The sequence below is a fragment of the Cucurbita pepo genome, chromosome 5, assembly GCF_057944985.1.
Source record: "Cucurbita pepo subsp. pepo isolate OVF chromosome 5, ASM5794498v1, whole genome shotgun sequence".
Lineage (NCBI taxonomy): Eukaryota > Viridiplantae > Streptophyta > Magnoliopsida > Cucurbitales > Cucurbitaceae > Cucurbita > Cucurbita pepo.
The window spans coordinates 262691-280295 of record NC_141802.1 but is presented as its reverse complement, the minus strand read 5'-3'; the positions used below and the strand labels follow the sequence as shown (position 1 = coordinate 280295).

Sequence of the window (17605 nt, the reverse complement as noted above, 5' to 3'; positions counted from 1 at the left end):
TGGCATTTCGTTTTAGCGCTGAGAGCTCATCATTCATTGCTCCTCTCCATCTTGGATGTTGCATGGCTTCCTGCAGGTTTCGAGGTTCAGTAGTAGTCTCTATGATCGGAGTTGTGATAGTTACAGCGCTTGCGAATTTTCTTGAGGTTTCTGAATATCTGATAGTTCCATCAGTGAATTGTTTAGCTTGTACAATGTTATTTCTCAACCTTGTTCGCATTGGATGTTGACTAGCTGCTTCAGTTGGTTGATCAGACACATGTTCATGAGTTTGGTTTTGAGCATTGATCGAACTGCTCTCAGCTTCATATTCTGCAATTTCCTCTGAACTTCTTGTATTATCTGCAGAAGATAAGCTGACACCAGACAAGTTGTCACTAGCAATATTATCAGTTTGACCATCATTCATATGGGAATTACTAACAACTGGTTCAATATCTGTAAGAGCATTTTCAGTGTAAAAACTAGCAAGTTTGGCTAAGGCTGGAAGTAGAACAGGATGATGTGGATTTGTGGTTTTGTTTGGTGGCTTAGATTCTTCAAAAGGAAAAATATTTTCATCGAAAACCACGTCTCTAGAGATGTAAATACGTCCTGTACTTCTATTTAAGCATTTATATCCCTTATGAGAAGAACTATAACCCAAGAATATACATCTAGTAGTTCTGAAACTCAGTTTCTTGTTGTTGTAAGGCCTTAAATTAGGCCAGCAAGCACAGCCAAACACCCTAAGCATGGAGTAGTCTGGACTTTTACCAAACAATTTATGAAGTGGTGTGTCTTGTTGTATGGTTCGGCTGGGCATTCTATTTATAAGAAAGCAAGCTGTGTTGAAAGCTTCATCCCAGTAGGATAGAGGCATGTTGGCTTGAGCGAGTAAAGCAAGGCCAGTTTCTACAATGTGTCTGTGTTTTCTTTCGACTAACCCATTCTGCTGGTGTGTGTGAGGACAGGAGATATGATGTTCAATGCCTGTGGATTTGAAATAATTGTGTAACCGATGGTATTCACCCCCCCAATCTGATTGGACGGAGCGAATTTTGGTATTTAGCATAGTTTCAACATGTTTTTGAAATTGAAGGAACACAGACTCAACATCAGATTTGCATCTCAGAAAGTAAATCCAAACATAACGACTAAAATCATCAACAAAGGAAACATAATATTTGGAATTATTTACTGACGCAATGGATGGACCCCATACATCAGTGTGAATTAATTGAAGGGGTGCTGTAGATACATGCTGAGAAGAACCAAATGGCAATTGATGTGCTTTCCCTAATTGACAAGCATTACAAATTGAGGAAGAGGGAATATTAGTATCTATAGCTAAATTATTATCTTGTAGAATTCTAATGGTAATTGGAGATGCAGGGTGCCCTAGCCTTCTGTGCCATTGTTCTTTCGAAAGTTTGGCTGTCAGCAAGGCTTGACTGAAATTATGCGGTAGAACGTATAGGCCATTCTTACATCTACCGTGGAGCAGGAGTTTCTTCGTGACTCGGTCCTTAACCAAAAAATAGTTTGGGTGAAATTCTACAACAGCATTATTATCAGATGCTAGTCTTTGTACTGAAATTAGGTGCTTATTGATTTTAGGAACATATAGGATATGTTTCAGAACAAGAGATGAACCAGAAATTAATGAATTCCCAATATGAGAGATAGACAAACCTGCGCCATTTGCAACCTGAATTTGGTCGGTGCCAGTGTAGCGTTCTCTGGTGGTAAGCCTCTCTAGGTCATTGGTGATATGATCTGTGGCTCCAGTGTCAACATACCAGTTTGTGTCACTAGTGTATCCACTGGTTGCCAAAGCTGCTTGTTTGAGATTATTTTCGGCTTGATATGCCTGATCAAATCTGTGCCAGCATTGCAAAGCATCGTGATTGGGCTTACCACAAATCTGACAGACAATGCCTGAGCTGCTTTGTGTCTTTGATGGTTGACGTCCAGGATTGTTCACAGTACGCCTTGATTGTCCATGACCACTATTTAACTGACGACTACGACCGCGACTACCTCGACCTCCATTGGCACCTCCACGAATGGATATCCTATTGACATTGTTAGCAGATGAAAGTTGCTCAAATGTACCCTTACGCAAGTGCCGCATCTCATAGCTCAGCATGTGAGCATACACGTCGCTGACAGTGTATACATCTGTTCTGGTTGTAATGCTTGTGACTAGAGGATCATAATCTGGACCAAGTCCTTGCAGCATGTAGGCGATGAGTTCTTCATCCTCTATTCGCTTGCCAATGGCAGCAAGTGTATCACCAAGATGTTTTACTTTACGAAAGTAGTCAGCAATTGTCATGTCCTTTTTTTGGATAGTAGAGAGTTCCATACGGATCTGCATTGCTCTTGCTCGAGATGTGGAAGCAAATTGTCGCTCCAGCGTAATCCAGGCTTCTCGTGCAGTGGTGATTCCAACCATCGTGCTGAGAACCTCCTCAGTGACTGATGAGTTGATGAGGCTGAGTACCAGCTGGTCCTGGGGGTACCAGACTGTGAACTCAGGGTTGATGATAATTTTGCGATTCCCTGTTTCTTCACTTGGTTCAACGGCGATCGTCTGGCTTGGTGCAGGCATGGATCCATCCACAAAACCAACAAGGTTTTGGCTACGCAAGTAGGGAAGGATTTGGGTGGACCACAGTAGATAATTTTCTTGTGTAAGCTTAACACTAATCACCTGACTGATCGACGGAGAAGACATTGTGTTGTTTGGGATTGACATGTCTAACAGCAGAGGCTATGGATCTCGTGGATCTTATTTCGGCTCTGATACCATATCAAGTTTATGCAAAACTGTGCCTCACACTATTGAGGACATATTCTATTTATATTGGCAAAAGATTAACTAATAGATCCGATTTCATAGGAAACTAACGAAGTAAGCCTATTCTTATGGCATGACTAACTTCAAGCTATTCTAATGGATTGACCAATTCTAACAATTTTATCCTTTATTAATAAAATAATCTGTTATTTTATATTATGTATAACATATGGTATGAAATCAAAGGTTCACCGTGTTCCATTAATAATCTAGAGAGTTTATAATATGTGGATAAAGTCACAATCTTATCGTAATAATATTATTAATACGACCCAATCATTCATGTAGAGATATGTGAGTGGAGCGTCTTATACAACAAGCTTGTAATACTGCAAATATTTAATCTTCTTTTATAAATTCATTAATTGAGAATATTAATATTTTATAAGATAATGATGTGCCGTCCAATATTAATCTTGGGTTAGTTATAAACTTTTACGGGTAAGGACTTACATTTTCAACTTTTGTAGCAAATTTATCATATCTATCGTTTTAAGAACTTGATCAAATATGGAGCTAAAAACTTGATTAATTAACTTTATGAGATGAAATTTACTCTCTCATATTATTTTTTTTTAAGTACTGATTTCAAGACTTAAACGATGGGACATGAATAAACTATTTTAATAGTATTTAAGGTATAAGGTAAAATAGACAACTCAGGGTCCGTCAAATCAACTTGCCAATAATGAATATATCAACCTAACTAATTTCATCTTATTAATGCTTATTATCAGTAAAGGTCTAAAGATAATTTTAATTATTATTTTTTTTGAAATATTTAAATTAATAATTAATATATTTTATATATTAAAAATAAATAAATAAATAATATATTTAATTGGAAGAATTAAAATTAATATATTTAAATAGGTTAAAAATGCGAATAAAGTTGAGCAAGTGAGTGAAGAGTCGGAGTGAGCTGAGGGACTAATAGTGTCCGGCGGCTGAGGGTTTAAAAAAGACAACCTAGTTGCCTCTTTTTTCCCTTTTTTTTTTTTTGATTTTTAGAAAATAAGAAAAAAAGTGAATTAAACTCAAAAGAAGTTGGAAAAAAAAAAAAAAAAAAAAAATTAGGAGATAAAATAAGAGAGTTGGAAGAAAGTGCAAAATGTTTTGGATTTTAGATTAAAAATAAAAGAGAGGGGTAAGTTGTGAATAAGAGTATAAAGGCAACAAAGTTTCCATAAAAAAGAAATTAGGTAAAGAAAAAAGGGCACACAAAACACATCTTAACAAAACAAGGGGAGTTTATACATAGAAACTTAAAGATGTAGCTCCAAATCCAGATCCTCACTTGAACAACCTACCAAATTCCCCATCTTCCCCTCCAAATTAACTGAACCTTTCTTCCTCTTCTTCTTCACCCCATCAACATCAACATCAGCATCTTCATCTCCTTCATTGCTCCTTGAACAGCTCCCACTTCCCTCAATGCAACTCAAGGAGCTGTTCTCAATATTTGGTCTCAAACTGAAGCAGGATGGCGGTGGAGGCGGCAGACAGAAACTAGGGGTAGGGTATGAATTGTTATGCATCCAAGAAGACCAATATCTCAATCTTCCCCTATCCCTTCTATGAACATTCATATGCCCTCCCAGAGCTTGAGCAGATTTGAATTCCCTCCTGCAAAAATTACAAGTGTATTTTCTTGCAGGCCAATGGAGAAATTGATCGCTTGAAAATGTTTCTTGTTTGGCGAAACCCCATTGTTGTTCTTCATTCTTCACAACCTTCCCATTACTCATGCTCCTGTACTCACCTCCCTCCATGCCCCAACTTCAAACCTGATACACAAAACACACAAATAAGTATGAAATTTGTGATGAAAATGAAAACTGTTCTCCAGAGGGAGAGAGAGAGAGAGAGGGGGGGAAGGGCTTATGAATGAAAAAGGGGTGAATGAGGTATTAGTTGTAGTAAGAAGGAGATGTGTGGAGGCATATTTGGATACTACTTAGCAGCCAACACAATTAGGACACTTGAGCATGGCAGTGAAGTTGCTTTTTGCCAATTCAAGAGGGAAGGACTGCCACATAACTTATTATTCCTTACTAACTCCTTACTGCACTCCTTCCCATAATATACGAAATAATTTTAAAAATAAAACTAAATACGAGACGTTTTCATACTCTTATAAGAAATATTTTGTTCTCTTCTCTAATTAACGTGGGGTGTTACAAATTGATTTATCAGTCTTCACCTCCATTTAGTTAATTAATTTGGTAGGTTAAGATTTGTTAGATGGATAATAATCATATTTATTTAATTCAAATCTGTAATGGGAAGTAAGGAAACAGCTTTTTTTTTTTGAAATGGGTAGAAAAACATATTGCCATATTTGATAATATATCTTTATGATCATATTTGTTTTTAAGTTGGATAAAGATAGTATAATTCACAACAGGGACTACATTTTTTTTATTAAACAATAAAGAGTAAATCAAAATTAAAAATTTGCTGGAAAAGTTCAGTTCCATAGATGGCTGTTTTCGAAAGCTAAACAAATATCTGTTTTGTTTTGTTTTTAATACCCTATTTTAAGATTATTATTATTATTATTTTTTTTTTGTTTGAAAATATGTCTGACAAACATATTTTCTTCGTTTTCTTTGTGTTCTTTTTTATTTTCGAGAATATAAAAATGAAAATAATTTACAACCAAATGAGGCTTAAAGTTTAGTTTGATAGCCACACACTTAAACTAATCTTAAAACAAAAATAAGAAATAAAAATACTTCTTTTTAATTATAAAAAAATTGCATATATTTTGAAGAAAACTTCAACTTGAGGAAACCAATGAGATTCAGACACGTGGCCTCACCTTGCACTAGAGACGGTGATGAGCTGAAATAAAAATCCACCCTTTTGAGCAATTAAGAAAATGATCCATGCCACTGATAATGATTGATCTTTGATTCTTACAAACGTGTCAACAATCTGTATCAAAAACCCATGACTGCTTTCTTTGCGTGCTATTCATTCAGTGCGGGGGATTGGGAGGGAAGGGAAGGGAAGGGAAGGGAAGGGGAGGGAGGAACAGAGTTAATTAGGCGGAGCGATAATGAAATCTCTTCCTCAATTTTGTTCACTGTCTTCCTCCATTGATGATATCTCCACTCTAATTCCAGGTCTTCCCAATGATGTCGCGGCTTTAGTTCTTTCCTTTCTCCCTTACTCCCACCATGCTCGCCTCAAATCAACCTGCAAATCATGGCGTCTCTTCTTCTCTTCTAATATCCTGATTTCCCTTCGATTCACTCACCCAAATTCTCTCTCTCACCTTCTCTGCTTTTTCCCTCAAGACCCTTTAATCGCTTCCCCTATTCTGTTCGACCCACTAAACCTTTCTTGGTGCCCTCTTCCCCCTATGCCCTGCAACCCCCATGTGTATGGTCTCTGCAATTTCACCCCAATTTCCCTCGGCCCTCACTTGTACGTCATCGGTGGCTCTCTCTTCGACACTCGTTCTTATCCAATCGACCGTCCTTCCTCCTCCTCCTCCGCTTTCCGATACGATTTCTATGCCTCCTTTTGGGAACCCATCTCCCCGATGCTGTCGCCGCGAGGGAGCTTTGCGTGTGCGGCGGTTCCTGGTTCCGGTCAGATTCTGGTGGCTGGAGGTGGGTCCAGACACACGATGTTCGCGGCGGCAGGGAGTCGGATGAGCTCCGTGGAAAGGTATGGTTAAATCACTACCGAACTCAATAGTTTACGTGGGGTTTGGTTAATGTAAGAATTTAATCTTGTACCAATGATTTAACAGGTACGATGTTGAGAGAGACGAGTGGGTTGCCCTTGATGGGTTGCCGAGGTTTCGCGCTGGGTGTGTTGGGTTCTTTGTGGGAAATGGAGAAAAGAGAGAGTTTTGGGTGATGGGTGGGTATGGCGAATCGAGGACAATTTCAGGAGTGTTTCCTGTGGATGAGTATTACAGAGATGCAGTGGTGTTGGAATTGAGGAATGGCAATGGCAATGGCGGTGGGAGGTGGAGGCAAATTGGGGATATGTGGGAAGAAGGGGAAAGAAGGAGGCTAGGGAAGATTGTGGTGATTGAGGATCATCATAACCATGGACAACCTGGGATTTTCATGCTTGATGGAGATGAATTCTTCAGGTTACTCTTCTTCTTTAATTACTCAAAATTTGAGGAAGAATTCAGTTCTTCATTGATTACTTTAAGTGTTTGATTTGGTTTTATGACTGATTACTTTTTATTCCCTTAACTATGGAAATGCCTTTTATCACTTTGTTCTTAAGCAAGTGTCTATTGCACATGTTCATTCTGTACTGTGGAAACCTATGGCTGTATTTGAATGGAGAAAAACTAATGACAAACTAGAAGTATATGATCCCATAAAAATAAATTCAGAACATTAAACTATTTTCTTAGAATGCCTTAGTTTGCATGAGACAAGCTCTGGATTTGGAAACAAATTTTTCTTCAACTTTTGAGTGCAAGGTGGATGCTTTCCCTTAAGAAAGTAGAAAGACATGTTCTGTTATGTTCTTATGTAAGTGTAACAGCCAAGTCTACTACTAGTAGATATTGTTCTCTTTGAACTTTCCTTTTCGTGCTTTCCCTCAAGATTTTTAAAACGCATTTGCTAGGGAGAGGTTTCCACACCCTTATAAAGAATGTTTGATTCCCCTCTCCAACCGATGTGGGATCTCACAATCCACCCCCCTTCGAGGCCTAGCGACCTTGCTGGCACACCGCCTGGTGTCCACCCTCCTTTGGAGCTTGTTCTCGCTAGCACACCGCTCGGTGTCCACCCCTTCAGGGTTTAGTGTCCTCGCTAGCACACCGCCCGGTGTCCACCCCTTTTAGGGCTCAGTGTCTTTGCTGGCATACGTTACTCTCTCCAACCGATGTAGGATCTCACAATCCATCTCCCTTCAGGGCGCAGCGTCCTCGCTGACACTCGTTCCTCTCTCCAATCGATGTAGGATCTCACAATCCACTCCCCTTCGGGGCTAGCATCCTTGCTGGCACTCGAATATCACATTAAGGGTGTTGATGACCAGTTGAAAGAATTTATTTGGAGTGAGCTCATTAACTATTTGGAATGATCAGGTCTGTATTCAACACTCATTCTGCCTGGCAAAAAGAAGAAGAACGCCAAAATGGAGGAAGAATTGAGTTATTTAATTTGATCTCTGAGGTTAACTTAAGATTTCCTCCCTTTGTTGTTCTTGACTTGCAAATCGAGTTTCAGTCCAAATGTTGTTATGGGGTGCTTGATTGGGAAAGAAAAAAAAGAAGAGATTTCCAAATTTGTATTATCTCTGTGCGGAGGAGAAAAGATATTACATAATACTCATCTCTCTTCATCAAATGTTGTTAAAAATGTCTGTTTTCTTTACCTTTTCTGGTTTCTGGGACAAGTGTTTCTTATGATTTGTCATCTTCTGATCTCTATCTCCTATGTTTTAGATATGAAATGACATCAAACAGATGGGTTGAAGAGTCGAGGGTACCCAGAAAAACTCCTTTCAACTCCTCATATGGCTTTGTTGCATTGAATGGAGAATTATATGTTATATCATTTCTGAAGACAGAGTCGGCCGAAGCTCGAAGGCTACGACATCATAAGAAAGGAGGATCGCTGTACATGCAAATCTACGATCCCGTGAAGAAGACGTGGAGATCTCTCATTACCAGGTCGCCTTTTCAGCACCCCATGGATTTCGATACTGCAGCTATGTGTACCATTCGTATCTGAAATGTAAATAATACCTCCGCTGCTATCAACTACTCATTATTGCTTACAGATTTAGGCATATGCTGATGCTGATTGTTGTTCCCTGATAGCTAAGTGGCACATACGTTTGCATTCCTTTATGTACATGTTTAGAATGATCTACAGACAAACTTTTTTTTTTTTTTTCTCTTCCTGGAAATAAATTTATCAACTCGAACATAAATATTGTACATTTGTGTATAAGCTGTTCAAGGATGGAGATAAAATACATAAATTTTTTATGTACATTCAAGCATGGTTGGTGTTTTGTCTGCAACAACGTGGGATTGTCAAATACTTTGATTCTGTGTTTCACATCTTCTTCTCAACACTTCGTATCTTAGTGTTTGTCCAAGTAAACAGCCTACAAACCGAACAGTCTTCCTTAATTATTTGAGTATGGAAGCAAACTTTAGAGCTGTTGGAACAATGTGTTTTGAATGCAGAAACAGTTGTTGTGTTTTGAATGCAGAAACAGTTGTTGTGTTTTGAATGCAGAAACAGTTGTTTAGGTTCTGCATTTTCTCATTGGAGCTTCCTCCAGGAAAATAACAGAGCCCATGTTCCCCTTTTCTTGTTCAATAAAGTCAACCTCGTTTTCCTCGAGTCCACACAGTTAAAAACACTCATTTCTGTTTACCGAGTCGATTCAAGAATTTGTGAAGAACTCCACGTTCATGCCGCTCAATTCACAAGGAACATTCCCTTGCACCGGCGGCCGTTACAGTGACTGAGAACTTAAATTCCGCCATCCCTCTCCTTTCAATGGTCTCTTGGCTTCAATTTGAGCACAAACCAATAGGATTATGAACATAAAAGAGGAATCTTTGTTGAAAAAAATCTCATCTTTATGGTTTCAAGATTAACCCAAATTCTGTGTCTAAGATATGGTTTTGAGACAGGAAATGTCGCATACATATTATGGGTGTTTGGTGATTAATGTGTTTAGGGTTTGTTTTTACCATGAAACAGGAACATGAGCTTTGACGAAGCCTTGTTTGAAAATTGAAAAGGCTATAGGTTATGTCGGAATAAAGGGATGAAATGGTTAGAACAAAAAAGGGGTTTAAGATGTATTGAAAACTTGAAATTTTCATCAATAAAAGTCTCGCTTTTGAATAAATTTGTTATTAAAAAGGTTAAAAAATTGATTGATTCTACAAAAGCGAGTAGTATGAAGTATATGGTAGAGGGTTTGTGAAGGTGTTGGGGTTGAGCTGAATTGGTCTCCACCAAGCAGCCAACAAAAGCGAACTATTTATTTATTTATTTCTTTTTAGTCAACGTCAAAATTCACGAAAAAGAAAATATTTAGATTTTCAAGTGTATTTCATATTTTTCCTAATATTCTCAATTCCTTATGCCTCAAGCTGTGGTTTGAAAAAATAAAATTGCTATATTTTACCCTTTCAACGCTTTGTGAAGGTGTTATTAGATATGCATGGAAGGATTCTTAATTTTTTTTTTCAAAAAAAAAAAAACAATAAATTGGAATAATTACGTAATAATAAATAATATCCGCTATTTCGATATTTATATCTACATTTTTTTATTAAATATATATGAAATATTATCGTTTTCATTTGACTTAATATTTGAACGTTGAAGCATGTAGTTGTTGTATTGTCTAACAAAGCCCACACCTCGTACTATACTTGCAATATTTTATAAGCTATCCACACGTTTTTTTTTTTTAGTTCAACAAACAAAAAGTGTACGTTCAAACTTTTAATATTTACAAAATAAGTTAAATATTGATAGAATGAACTATACGTAGGTTCACTAGCCTATTACACGACTCAACTAGCTTTCCATGTTATGGCTATCTAATTCAGTATGTTATGACTCTTTCACCAAGTTTTAGAATTTTTCATCTTGATCATCGCAACTTAGTATTAACCGTCAATCTTGCACCTTGTTCGATATTTTGGAGCTACGTAATATTATTTGAAGTTGGGCAATATATAATGAGTTAATAAAGATGAAGTATCTATAAAAGTCGAGGATGAATAAGATAAACTTATATCGATAGGATCACTTTAGACGATATAAAATTGATTTTATGAGAAAGGTTAGAAGCTTGTTGAAGAAATTAAGAGGCTAGATTTAAGTATAAGGAATGAACTAATCATTTATTTAATAACACAGTCCATCAGAAATTAAGAGACTAGATTTAAGTTTAATGAATGAACTAATCATTTATTTAATAACACAGTCCATCAGAAATTAAGAGGCTAGATTTAAGTATAAGGAATGAACTAATCATTTATTTAATAACACAGTCCATCAGAAATTAAGAGACTAGATTTAAGTTTAACGAATGAACTAATCATTTATTTAATAACACAGTCCATCAGAAATTAAGAGACTAGATTTAAGTTTAACGAATGAACTAATCATTTATTTAATAACACAGTCCATCAGAAATTAAGAGACTAGATTTAAGTTTAACGAATGAACTAATCATTTATTTAATAACACAGTCCATCAGAAATTAAGAGACTAGATTTAAGTTTAACGAATGAACTAATCATTTATTTAATAACACAGTCCATCAGAAATTAAGAGACTAAATTTAAGTTTAACGAATGAACTAATCATTTATTTAATAACACAGTCCATCAAAGGACTTGTATAAAGAAAGAAACACTATTAATGAACATAAATTTGCATGGGTTGCAACCAATTGTTTTCTGATGCCCCCAATCCAAATGACCCAATCCAAATAAAAGAATTTCGTCCTGAAACTGAACTGAACCCAACCTCCATGGTTCCACCATTGAAAGACACTATCAAGAACTTTGAGCAGCTGAGGCAATGGGAGCCGGGTCGTGAATAGCAGGCGGCGCCTGGACGAAGCGGCCAGGGCCACCTGCGACATTCATCGTCTGGAGGGTGCATCGGCCATTGCTTTGCCCAGGAATGGTGCTGCACGGGTTGCGACCGGACGGTGGCACCGGGGCACGCTGCAAGACTTGAATAGGCAACACAAAGGCTATATCTTGCTTCGCCTTCATCCATTTGTCTCCGCTCATAACCCTTGCTGCCTCCATAGGATTAGGCAACAGAATGGTGAACAACAGCACAAAGAACACCAAGCTAACTCTTTTAGACATACCCATATCTTAATTTCGACACAAAAGCTATGAACCAAACTAAATCTTCTTCTGTTTCTGTGATGAACGTTGGAGTTTAAACCAACTTTTGTGTTTGAAGTTCGTAAGGAAAATTTAGAATGAGAGGAAGGAGTTGATGTATGTGTTTATATATATACATGTGAGGGCGTTTGGTTTTTGTCTGTGGGTGTAGTTTGACCAAAGACTTTTGGTTCTGAATTTGACGGAGTAATATTGTTTGAAAGGTTGAAAACAACGTTAGAATGAATCAAACGAAACGACACGTAGCTTGGACCAAACTGTTCGCACATATCCTAAGATTATTCAAATGCTAAATAATTAAAACCTTTTGAGTTCAAACACAAAAGAACTCCTAAAATAATCCAACTCCCCTTACCTAGTACTCCTACTTTTTTATAATTGGTTCACAAACTGACTTTCTTTTATCATCCACATTTGAACAAGCTAGCTTGCTTTATTATGCTTCAGTTTCATTTTAATCCAATCCCCATTACAATTTGGACATCTCGAACATCTCAAAAATGTCGGACATCTCAGACACCTCGAACATCTCCGACATCTCAGCTTCGAGTTTTTAACATGAAGCTTGAACTCAGGGCCATGAAGAATGTCAATAGCAAGGCATGGAAATCTTGATCATCGACTAAATGGGTTCTGAAAATCATTATCCAGAGCAGACATCAAAGCACACAAATTAATCTGAAGATTTAAACACAGTTTCATTGATAATCTGTCATTAACTTATAACAATCCAATATAGAAGATGCCACATTTAGACATTAAACATACAAGGAAGAATGTAACTTGGTTTTTGCAGACTTCACTAATAAGAAATTTCCACATTGTAATGCAACAAAGTAAAGAAACTACATGAAAATCAACATGTTGAGGCTTGGCTTGATGTATATATAAAAGAGGTACTTTACAAATGATATCATTTTGATAGGGCAGCCAGCAGCTTCTCCTTCAACTGTTCTGCAGCACCACCTTCAGTTCTAATGGAGAATGAATGAATGACTTTATCGTTGTCGGATGTGGTCGTAACTTTGGATTCTTGAGCTTCAATTTGGTGTTCTCTAAATGTTTTGATAACTCTAGAAACAGGGTGCGAGTCCAGAGGGCAACTCACCCTCACAACAGCATCCTCTTCCCTTGCCTGAAAATCGACCTCTGCACTTTTCTGCCTGCCATTAGTGATCTGTTTTTCAGCCTCCATAACTTTAATTTTCATCTGAAGGTCGGTGATATACGTAATGGCATCGCCGAGCAGAGAAGCCTTGTCCATCTTAGAGATATTTGGGACAACAGCCCTTAATGCATAGAATCGTTGGTTAAGCTTCTCACGTCTCTGCCGCTCTGCTTCCACATGATTCAATGGTTCTTCTCTCCCATTAGCAGGCTTTCTCCCTCTCTTCCTAGGTTTTCTGTCATCCCCTTTAGGAGATGACTCGTCCCTCGGAAACTCCAAACTCGAAAGTCTCGTCTGAGCATGTGGAAACATCTTTGCATCATTATCATCACTTCGACCCCCGTTGGAAGAATTTCCAAATACATGATTAGCACCTAAACCTTGCAGCTCAAAACCTTCGGGAGAAACATTTGTATCATCTTCCAACTTTGGTGAAAAGTTAATACTCAGCGATCGAGGTTGAGTTCCACCTAAACTTAACTCATGACCAAAGATCCTTGGGAAGGTCTTTAATTGGGCAGTGTTTGATCCCCCAAAGGCCGCTCTAACCAACTCTACAACACCCTGATCTTCAGGAATTGATTTAATGGAACCAAGTTCAACAACTCCCAACTTTACAGGTACAAAGACCAATGTCTGGACACCAGCCATTTTCCCTAAAAACCCTCTGGATTCATAATTACGCAAACAACTCGTTACATCCGAAGCCCATACAGAGTTGCCGGATTTATATGACTCCCCCAGACTGCTTCCCGAGTCACACATGAACTTATAGTGCATTGAAGTTAGGTAAAGCATCTCGATATCTGACGCTTCATCCCTCCTTGCCCCATATCCATCCTTATCAGACCCTCCAAAAGAGGACTGAAGCATTTGAAGCACTTGCCTCTTCAATTCCTCTTTCTTCTCTCCCTGACCATCCCCACCAGGAGTTGCAATTCCAATCTTTTCATCATTACAGTTCCCATCTCCCCAAATTAAAGCCAAGGCCCCAGATTTCAAGCTAACCACCCGCCAAAAGATTGCATAGTTCCAACTTGAACCATCCAAAAGTTTGGTTAGCCCCTGATTCACACTAAAATCACCAAGAGACAACTGCAAGTCCTCAGCTAAGATATTACTAGACGCCAACGACATCAAGAACTCACAAGCTTCACTACCAACAACTGATTCCACCAAAACCCTCTTTTCTTCGTTCGCCCAAAATTTCTCACCCATTTTTCAGAAATGGAGTCAGCAGAAGGAAGAAACCCAACCTCCTCTACTTCTAAAATCACCTTCGCATAGCAAAGCAGAAGTCGGAAAAACTCTAGTGACCAGAAAAAAAGAAAGGAAAGGAAATGAAATGAAAATCAATTAAAAAGGGAGTAACGAAACTATTCAACACAAACAATTAGAACCCTTTCAGTGGCTCATCGAACTACAATTCTCCAAATCAACAGATCTTCGCTTAAACATCAACAAAACAATCAACAGCTCACCCAATTACACAATTTAACAAATCCAAGTATTCAGAGCTAGAAGGTGAAGTGGAGAAGGGGGCAAAATCGATCCAAAGTCCAAAAAGCTCGAAGAAACGAGTTCAAAAGCTGACCTGAAAGTGAAGAGGGATCTGAAATGGAGAAGGAGGGCCGTCTCGATTTCGCGGAAACATCAGAAGAAAGCAAGGGATCGTTTTATTAGTTTCTTTTAATATCTTCCACTGAAAAGAGTTAGCTTGGCACTTTGATGTGAATGATATCAAAAAAAAAAGGTTGAACTTTAGGGTTTGGCTCGCATGAATCGGGAGCATTTCGGTGGGTATTGGGCCGAGTCTTAACGCTTCATATTATCCACAAAATCCCAAATAAATTAACCGACGTTCTTGGCATTATCTTTGTTTATGTTTAATTATGTATTCACTAATGTGTTTCATTTTTGTATGTTTGTCACTAATCATTTAAAGTCATTTTAATGAACATATTTACATTTTTTCTCCCTTTCTTTTTGCAATATTTACACGTCACGGTAGGTTCATCACAACTCAGGCCCAATGTATTATGGGCCTTCGTTTTAATCTAAAATGGATTGGGCTTCAAAAATTGGCCCAATGTGAGTGGTTGCAACGAGAAAACAAGCATTTATTCAAAAAGAAAAAAAAGAAGTGAGAAGTCAATATTCTAACAGTAGCAGCCAACGACTCGCCTTGTCTACGTTGACTTGACCCAACAACCTCAAGAAAACTTGCAATTGTAATAATTATAAGACTAAAAACAGGACGACCAAATTTTAAAGTATAAAGAAATCGACAATATAATATAATTGTCAAGTCAAGTCTTCAAAACTAATTTTGTTTTCATTTATGGGTTTATTTATTTTGATATCTATATATAAATATCGAAAAAGATCTAGCTTTATAAAAAAAAAAATTAATTAATTAATTTTAATAAACAGATTGATGTATGAATAAATTCATATAAAAAAAATAGTGGTGTTTTTGTGAGGGTAAATGATAATTAAAATTCAAAATTGTGTTGTATTTTAATAATAAAAGTATGATATCATTTGATAGATTTAATATATTGATTTGTAAAATTATAAGTTAATAATTGATAATCTGAGATAAGTGTGGTGTCCAAGTTTGTTGTACTTCAAAACATAATATAGATGAGAGACATAATGAGGTTAAAATACATGTCAACCCTGAGCCCTTCGTGCCTCGATCCTCACCGGGAACCCGCCCTCCATCTTTGCTGTCATGTATTGTACAAATTTGGGCTCCACCCCCTCCGCTGCTGCCGGAACCACTCGGAATCTTTTCAAAATGCCGGCCACCATCCTCTTCATCTGCAGAAACGCCATTTCCTTCCCTAAACAAATCCTCGGTCCCGCCTGAAACACGGGATACGTGTAGTTATCCCTCCCCACAAACCTCCACTTTGCCGCCGCATCGTCGCCGCTCTCCAGCCACCGCTCTGGCCTAAACTCCGCCCAATCCTTCCCCCAAATCCCCTCCATCCTCCCCATCGCATACGGATGATACGCCACCCTCTCCCCCTTCCTCACCACCGTCCCGTCCGGTAGTACGTCGTCCGCCACTGCCTGCTTCCCGTCCACCGGCACTGGCGGATACAGCCTCATACTCTCACACAGAGCCGCGTGAGTGTACGTCAAATTCTTCACTTCATCATAACCAAAATCCTCCGATTTGTTGCAAATTTCGTCCAAAATTCGATCTTCCACTTGTGGGTATTTTGGCAACAGCCAGAAAAACCAGGTTAGCGCCGCCGAGGTCGTGTCCTGTCCGGCCAAGATGAAGCTTATGATTATGTCGGTGACGAAATCCTCGTCGGAGTGGCCGGAACTGAGGAACCGGGAGAGCAAGTCGACTGAGGCGATTGAAGAGTTGGTTTGGAGCTCGTTTTTCTTTTCTTCAATGATGTTCTTTGCATATCCTCGAACTTCGGCTACCGCGATTCGAAGCCTTTTTTCGGACCCAATGTCCAGAAATTTTTTGAGCTTCCAGAAAATTGGAACCAAAGACTGGAACCTCAAGCTGCTGATTCTAACTGCGTCTTCAAATGCCTTTGCGAACTTTGATTGACCGAATGATGGTGATAAGTAAGCTGGATCATACCTGTTCATCAAAGTTATTTTGATTTGCTTTAAAATTCAAATTTAGTCTCTTCCTTAATTTTATAGTTATAAAGTGAAAGAATTTCCTACCAAACAAACTACCATTATACATTTTACGGGCGAATTATAACCACTAACAAGTTCAAATTATAACCACTCACAAGTTCAAATTACAACCACTCACAAGTTCAAATTACAACCACTCACAAGTTCAAATTATAACCAACTAAAAATTAATATGTCAAATCATAGAAAACAAAATTTGTAAGTAAATCTTTCGTCTTTTTGTAATTAGCGTACGTACCCAAAAGCAATCTTGCAAACGTTGTCAAAAGCGAACCGCTGAAGAACATCCTGAAAATCCAAAACAGAGCAGGCCGTGGCCGCGGAGTTAAGAACAGGGACGAGGCGATCGGAGAGCTCGGCGTCGACGACAGTCTCAACGAACTTCCGAAGAGATTTGGTGCTAAACTCATGGCTAGAAACTTGGCGCTGAAATTTCCAGCTCTCACCGTCGGCGTTAAAGATGCCGTCGCCAAGAAAATCGCTCAAAGCAGAGCGAAACGGATCTCCCTTTTGGTAAATATGAAATTGGGTCTTCAAAATGTGCTGTACGACGGCGGGATTCGCCGTAAAAACCTGAGCCTGGCCGAAGAGGCGGTGGAGGGTGAAGGTGGCGTTGGGGGAGACTTGGAGGATGTCGGAGAGCCACTCCAGACGGCGGTGCCGGTTGACGAAGACAGCGAAGAAGGAACCCACTAAGGGGAATGCTCTGGGGAGTTTAATGGAAGGGGTAGAAGAGGAAGTTGGGGTTTTGGTGAAGATGAAGAAGAAGAAGAAGAAAAGTAATGGAAGAAGGAAGAGGAAGAGGAAGGAGAGTAACAATGGAGCTACCATTATGTGGTCTCAATGTGCTTCCCAATTTGCACTTCGGAGCCCAAGCGTGGCTTTACCTTTTATATTGTGCTTTTTTAAAAAAACCAAATTTTTGACTTTTGATTTTTAAAGAATTGTCCAAAATTATTAAAATTGGAAATTGGTGCTAAAATTTTCAACTTTGGCAACCGACACAAGT

General features: G+C 38.4%; 4 protein-coding genes and 1 non-coding gene across 5 annotated transcripts; 1 reads left to right on the top strand and 4 right to left on the bottom strand.

Annotated features, from left to right (window-relative positions):
* Nucleotides 1-2118: 2118 nt before the first annotated feature.
* Nucleotides 2119-2254, bottom strand: LOC147792550 (small nucleolar RNA Z247). Its single transcript, XR_015421268.1, has one exon. It is a non-coding gene; the product is annotated as a small nucleolar RNA Z247 (small nucleolar RNA).
* A 1856-nt stretch (nt 2255-4110) lies between these two features.
* On the bottom strand, nt 4111-4617 carry LOC111795900 (putative transcriptional regulator RABBIT EARS). The gene has a single exon (XM_023678530.2). It carries the CDS (start codon nt 4615-4617, stop codon nt 4111-4113), a length of 507 nt encoding a protein of 168 aa, XP_023534298.2.
* Nucleotides 4618-5845: 1228 nt separating this feature from the next.
* Nucleotides 5846-8834, top strand: LOC111796055 (Galactose oxidase/kelch repeat superfamily protein). Its single transcript, XM_023678743.2, has 3 exons — nt 5846-6526; nt 6612-6962; nt 8283-8834. Exons 1-3 carry the CDS (start codon nt 5910-5912, stop codon nt 8569-8571), a joined length of 1257 nt encoding a protein of 418 aa, XP_023534511.2. The 5' UTR covers nt 5846-5909; the 3' UTR covers nt 8572-8834.
* A 3586-nt stretch (nt 8835-12420) lies between these two features.
* Nucleotides 12421-14684, bottom strand: LOC111795428 (transcription factor MTB3). Its single transcript, XM_023677857.2, has 2 exons — nt 14510-14684; nt 12421-14224 (listed from the first exon to the last, which is right to left on the bottom strand). The coding sequence occupies exon 2, from the start codon at nt 14131-14133 to the stop codon at nt 12661-12663; it is 1473 nt and encodes a 490-aa protein (XP_023533625.2). The 5' UTR covers nt 14134-14224; nt 14510-14684; the 3' UTR covers nt 12421-12660.
* Nucleotides 14685-15448: 764 nt separating this feature from the next.
* Nucleotides 15449-17450, bottom strand: LOC111796062 (cytochrome P450 94A2). Its single transcript, XM_023678751.2, has 2 exons — nt 16835-17450; nt 15449-16531 (listed from the first exon to the last, which is right to left on the bottom strand). The coding sequence occupies exons 1-2, from the start codon at nt 17425-17427 to the stop codon at nt 15592-15594; spliced, it is 1533 nt and encodes a 510-aa protein (XP_023534519.2). The 5' UTR covers nt 17428-17450; the 3' UTR covers nt 15449-15591.
* Between the last annotated feature and the right edge of the window lie 155 nt (nt 17451-17605).